This window comes from Physeter macrocephalus, chromosome 20 (genome assembly GCF_002837175.3).
Source record: "Physeter macrocephalus isolate SW-GA chromosome 20, ASM283717v5, whole genome shotgun sequence".
Lineage (NCBI taxonomy): Eukaryota > Metazoa > Chordata > Mammalia > Artiodactyla > Physeteridae > Physeter > Physeter macrocephalus.
This window is the reverse complement of record NC_041233.1, coordinates 75,004,084-75,010,191: the sequence shown is the minus strand read 5'-3', so window position 1 is coordinate 75,010,191 and position 6,108 is coordinate 75,004,084. Positions and strand designations below refer to the sequence as shown.

The 6,108-nt window shown below is 36.4% G+C and overlaps 1 protein-coding gene across 5 annotated transcripts in view; it reads left to right on the top strand.

The window, feature by feature from the left end:
• FGFR2 (fibroblast growth factor receptor 2) overlaps positions 1-6,108 on the top strand; it is a 377,174-nt gene that overhangs the window by 79,335 nt on the left and 291,731 nt on the right. For 3 of the 5 annotated variants that reach the window (XM_024121204.3, XM_024121197.3, XM_024121198.3), the window contains exon 9: positions 292-391. The exons of the other annotated variants lie outside the window; for them this stretch is intronic. In XM_024121204.3, the coding sequence (XP_023976972.1) occupies positions 292-391 (100 nt within the window). The remainder of the gene's footprint in view (positions 1-291; positions 392-6,108) is intronic. 5 annotated transcript variants of the gene reach the window in all.

Genomic DNA, 6,108 nt, shown 5'->3' with positions numbered 1-6,108 from the left:
TGGGAGAGGCCACAGCAGTGAGAGGCCCGCGTACCGCAAAAAAAAAAAAAAAAAAAAAGAAAAGAGTAAAACCAGAACTTCAGTGCATTTGCTAAAATAATATACTCTTTTTGGGTGTCTCTTTAGTAAAAGTCATCTTAAAGTGTTTTTAAAATTGTTTTTCTTTCAACACTTGGATTTTTTTTTTGATAGCTTAATGTCAGATTTTATCAAATATGTGTTCCAAATTGTACAGTACTTTGAATTTTGGAACTAAATTTAACTGTACCTTGATCTTTATTCTTTTGGCAGAGAAATTGCTTTTACTAGGCAGCTTCATGAGAAAACATCTCAACTCAGCTATTACTATATGGGTTTCTACATTCATTCATGTCCCAAGATGAAATATAAGGTAAAGTTGATTTTCACACGTTTGCTATAGATTCAAGTTACGAAAATTAGTGCTTTCGTAGTTTCTCATCACATTAGTTTAACATGCTTGTACATTTTTATGTAAATCATGCATTATCTTTAAATGTGTCTTAAACTTTTCATAGAATCTAGCTTCTTCATTGCCTAAAACAGTGCCTGACAAAATAGGCACTTAATATTTGTTTAATATAGGTTAATCTGTAGGAATTCACTGAATATATCCCAGCTATTCTAGAACTTCAGTAGGGCCCTGCTTACTTGGGGTAGTACAGTAGTACCCATTAAGAAATCTACCTTCTTGAGGTGCATCCTCACCCTCTCCCCCCTCCATTCCTTCTCCCTCCATTCAGTTGTAGCTTTGTCTCCTTTGGACACAGTCACAGTCCAGAAGAACTGGAGCTCGGTGTTAAGTAGTAAGATATTTTCCATAGCACAATATTTGCAAATGTTTGTAAGGTTTTCATTATGGGAAAATGAATCTTTAATATGATTTTTATCTCAGAGCACAGAATTTGGAGTTTTGAAAGAGTTTGAATGGGTTAATTAAGGAAATCTGTTTGCTGCCTCAGAAATGAAGCTTTCTGTAGTGAGAACTACAGTCTCCACTGTTCTTACTTTGTAATTCATTGTATTGTCAGATTTAAGTATATTTCAGAATTTCCCTTTTAACGAAAGGTCTTACCGTTTATGACTCTCTTTATTTTTATTTTATTGTATTTTTTATTATTGAAGTATAATTGACCTGCAACACTGTGTTGGTTTTGGGTGTACAATATGGTGATTCGACATTTCTGTACATTACAAAATGATCACAGCGAGAAGTCTAGTAACTGTGTGTCACCATATAAAGCTATTACAATATTATTATTATTTTAATTTCCAGGCCTAATTTTATTTTATTTTTTAAAATTTTAATTTATTTTTATTTTTTATTTTTTTTGTCTGCCCCACGTGGCATGTGGGATCTTAGTTCCCCGACCAGGGATCGAACCTGCACCCCCTGCAGGGTAAGTGCAGAGGGTTAACCACTGGACCACCAGGGAAGTCCCATAGTATTATTGACTATATTCCCAATGCTGTGCATTTCATCCCCATAACTCATTTATTTTGTAACTGGAAATTTATGCCTCTTAATCTCCCTTACCTATTTCACTCATTCCCCACCCATTCCCCTCTGGCACCACCAGTTTGTTCTCTGCATCTATGAGTCTGTTTTTTTTTAATTTTTTATGTTTGTTCATTTGTTTTGTTTTTTTAGATTCCACTTATAAATGAAATCATATGGTATTTGTCTTTCTGTGTCTGACTTATTTCACTTATCATAATGCCCTCTAGATCCATCCATGTTGTCACAAACGGCAAGATTTAATTCTTTTTTATGGCTGAGTAATATTCCTGTGTGTGTGTGTGTGTGTGTGTGTGTGTGTGCGCGCGCACACACACACACACACACACACACACACACACACCTGTCTTCTTTATCCATCCATCTATTGATGGGCACTTCGGTTGCTTTCATATCTTGGCTATTTGTACATAATGCTGCAGTGAACGTAGGGGGTGCGTGTCTCTTTTTGAATTGGTGTTTTTCTTTGGGAAAATACTTAGAAGTGGAATTGCTAGATTGTATGGTGGTTCTATTTTCAGTTGTTTGAGGACCCTCCATAGTGTTTTCCATAGTGGCTATACCAGCTTACATTTCCACCAGTAGTGCATGAGGGTTTCCTTTTCTCTACATCCTCGTCAACACTTGTTATTTGTTGTCTTTTTGATAATAGCCTTTCTGACAGGTGTGAGGTGATATCTCCTTGTAATTTTGATTTACATTTCCCCGATGATTAGTGATGTTGAGCATCTTTTCATGTGCCGGTTAACCATCTGTATGTCTTCTTTGGAAAAGTGTCTGTTCAGGTCCTCTGCCCATTTTTTAATTGGGTTATTTGTTTTTTTATGTTAAATTTTATGACTCTCTTTAATGAAACTCTTTGATGTTTTCCAAGTATTAGTAGCCCACCCGTAAAAGCTCTGGAAAGTATAGAGCAGCATAAAGGAACAGACTGCATACATCCTGCCTACCATAATAACAGTAACCAAATACCTTTGATCTACTCAGAGCACTGCTTTCAGCTCTGAAGATGTGAAAAGATTTAAACACGAACCTTCTTCTTAAAACTTGTAATATAGGTGAAGATTGGGGGTATTTTATGTAAAATCAGGTCAATACAGTGGTCTAGTAAGTGGCCTAGGAGGCAGTGGGGTTTGCTGCATAGGGTATGGAAGAGGAAAGGGTTTAATTAAAAGGGAAGAGAGGCCTCAAAAAAGAGTAGGTATGACAGGGAAGCACATTTCATGGAGGAGGAGCATTTAAATAAGAATGAATAGGTGACAGTGCCATGCATATTCATATAAAAAAGGAGGAGGAGGGCAGTCACCCTTCAGTTAGTCGGTCTTCTTTGTAGCTGTAGCCGTGTTATGTGTTCTGTGGCCCTATCTGCTGTTTACAAGGTACATAACAATGTAAATGTAATAAATATTATTCACTATATATGTAAAGTATATTAGTGGTGTTTCAAGGAATAACTTAGAAGCAAAATAAGATCATAAATTGGTAATTTTTTTTTTTTGAAGATGTTGGGGGTAAGAGTTTATTAATTTATTTTTTTTTAATTTTTGCTGTGTTGGGTCTTCGTTTCTGCATGAGGGCTTTCTCTAGTTGGGGCGAGCGGGGGCCGCTCTTCATCGCGGCGCGCGGGCCTCTCACTATCGCGGCCTCTCTTGTTGCGGAGCACAGGCTCCAGACGCGCAGGCTCAGCAGTTGTGGCTCACGGGCCTGGTGGCTCCGCGGCATGTGGGATCCTCCCAGACCAGGGCTCGAACCCGTGTCCCCTGCATTAGCAGGCAGATTCTCAACCACTGCGCCACCAGGGAAGCCCATAAATTGGTAATTTTAATTTGTGGTTCTATGTAGTGCTGTTAGCATGGTAAGAGACCCAAATGTTAGGTTATTAGAAATAGAACCTAGTAATGTTTGCTGGCAGTTTCCAGTGTTTTAATATTCTTTGTAGGCTAAAGTTCTTCGTAAATACGGGCACACCTCAGAGATATTGCGGGTTTAGTTCCAGACCACCACAATAAAGTGAATATTGCAATCAAGCAAGTCACATGAATTTTTTGATTTCCCAGTACACATAAAAGTTATATTTACACTGTACTGTAGTCTGTTAAGCGTGCAATAGCATTATGTCTAAAAATACAGTGTACATACTTTAATTAAAAAATATTTTATTGCTAAAAAATTCTAACCATCATCTGAGCCTTCATCAAGTTGTAATCTTTTCACTGGTGGAAATAGCAAAATGTGACACAGAGACACAAAGTGAGCAAATGCTGTTGGAAAAATAGTGCTGATGGACTTGCTTTTGACTCGGGGTTGCCACGAACATTCGCTTATAAAAACTGCAATATCTGCAAAAAGCAGTAAAGCAAAGTACAATAAAACAGGGTATGACTGTATTACTTAAAATGATATTTCTTACTTATTAAACAATTTTTAATTGCTCATACTAATGAGTAAAGAATATGAAGAATATTGGAAGTATTTTAGGAATAACTTATGTTTTCAGGAATCCCACTTTCTCATTTCCAAATCCCCCAAATTTAATATCTGTTGGGAATTTGGAAACACTACTAAAACCTGTAAAACTAGGTTGTAGCCCACAGTGGAAAAGGTAGGTGGAGGGGAATACTCACTAACCGTTTAAACAAAACTTTAAAAATTTCCCAGTATATTTCCATTTCCCAATATATATGATATATTATATCATATTCACATTATGTCTTCTTGGGAAAGATAATTCTGAAAATCTGTACTATATTTAGTGACTCTGTAAATATTTGTGAGATAAGAATGATAAAATATTTGAATATTAATTATGTAAAGCCAGCATTTTCCTGGCATGGTGGTTTGAATACTTTTGGGTCTTCAAGAACATGTTCTTAATTTTTGTATTGTTAGTTTAAGAAAACTGTTCTCTTTGCATCCTGATTGAAGATACGTCATTTTAGGTAACTGAAGAGTAAAGATATTTTCATTTCAGTTAAGGATATTTTATTATATTGTGAGCAAATGAGAACGCTCAGTTTGGGGGGAATAAAAACACAGCTGCTTTTAAACATGGGAATTTTCAACTGGAAAATGTGCTGTTTGAAATTATAAGATGGATATTGGTCCAAGCGTGAATGTTTCTCATTTCAAGTTGAAGGGCTAGAGCTAGAGACCAATAAAAGATAGCTCACAGAAAGTGAATTGTACACTATTAAAATTTTTCTCATTTTCAAGATTGAATGGGTAAATTTAGCACATAAGTACAATAATAGCTAAAATTATGTCTTCTCAGTGCATAACTGTTTCAAGCGTTAGTAGTGATATATTTTTGCCATATTGTAAAATATACAATGGAAAAACCTACAAAAGTGTATTTTTATCTGATATTAAAGAAAGAAGGAATATATTTAAAAATAGGAATATTTTTAATAACTAAGAAAGAACAGTCTCTTAGGTACCTGGTATGCACTAGACACTGGGAATACAGTTGTAAGCAGTATAGATATGGGCTCTGCCCTAATGGAGGTTACATCCGAGGGGGCACATAATTGTAATGCAGTGCATAAAGTGGCACCGAGTGACTGTACCTGAAACTAGGACAGTGTTTCATTTGGATTTTCTGGTGTAGATTTAGACATATTAAGTTATCATCTTCACCATATAGTAAAGTTTTTTTAACATCTTTATTGGAGTATAATTGCTTTACAATGGTGTGTTAGTTTCTGCTGTATAACAGAGTGAATCAGCTATACACATACATATATCCCCATATCTCCTCCGTCTTGCGTCTCCCTCCCACCCTCCCTATCCCACCCCTCTAGGTGGTCACAAAGCACCGAGCTGATCTCCCTGTGCTATGCGACTGCTTCCCACTAGCTATCTATTTTACATTTGGTAGTGTATATATGTCCATGCTACTCTCTTACTTTGTCCCAGCTTACCCTTCCCCCTCCCCCGTCCTCAAGTCCATTCTCTGCATCTGTGTCTTTATTCCTCTCCAGCCCCTAGGTTCTTCAGAACCATTTTTTATTTTTTTAGATTCCATATATATATATGTGTTAGCATACAGTATTTGTTTTTCTCTTTCTGACTTACTTCACTCTGTACATATATATGTGTTAGCATACAGTAGTTGTTTTTCTCTTTCTAACTTAACTTCACTCTGTATGACAGTCTCTAGGTCCATCCACCTCACTACAGATAACTCAATTTCGTTTCTTTTTATGGCTGAGTAATATTCCATTGTATATATATGCCACATCTTCTTTATCCATTCATCTGTCGATGGACACTTAGTTTTTCTTCCATGTCCGGCTATTGTAAATAGAGCTGCAATGAACATTGTGGTACGTGACTCTTCATAATGATCAAAGGATCAATCCAAGAAGAAGATATAGCAATTGTGAATATTTATGCACCCAGCATAGGAGCACCTCAGTACATAAGGCAAGTGTTAACAGCCATAAAAGGGGAAATCGACAGTAACACAGTCATAGTAGGGGACTTTAACACCCCACTTTCACCAATGGACAGATCATCCAAAATGAAAATAAATAAGGAAACACAGCTTTAAATGATACATTAAACAAGAT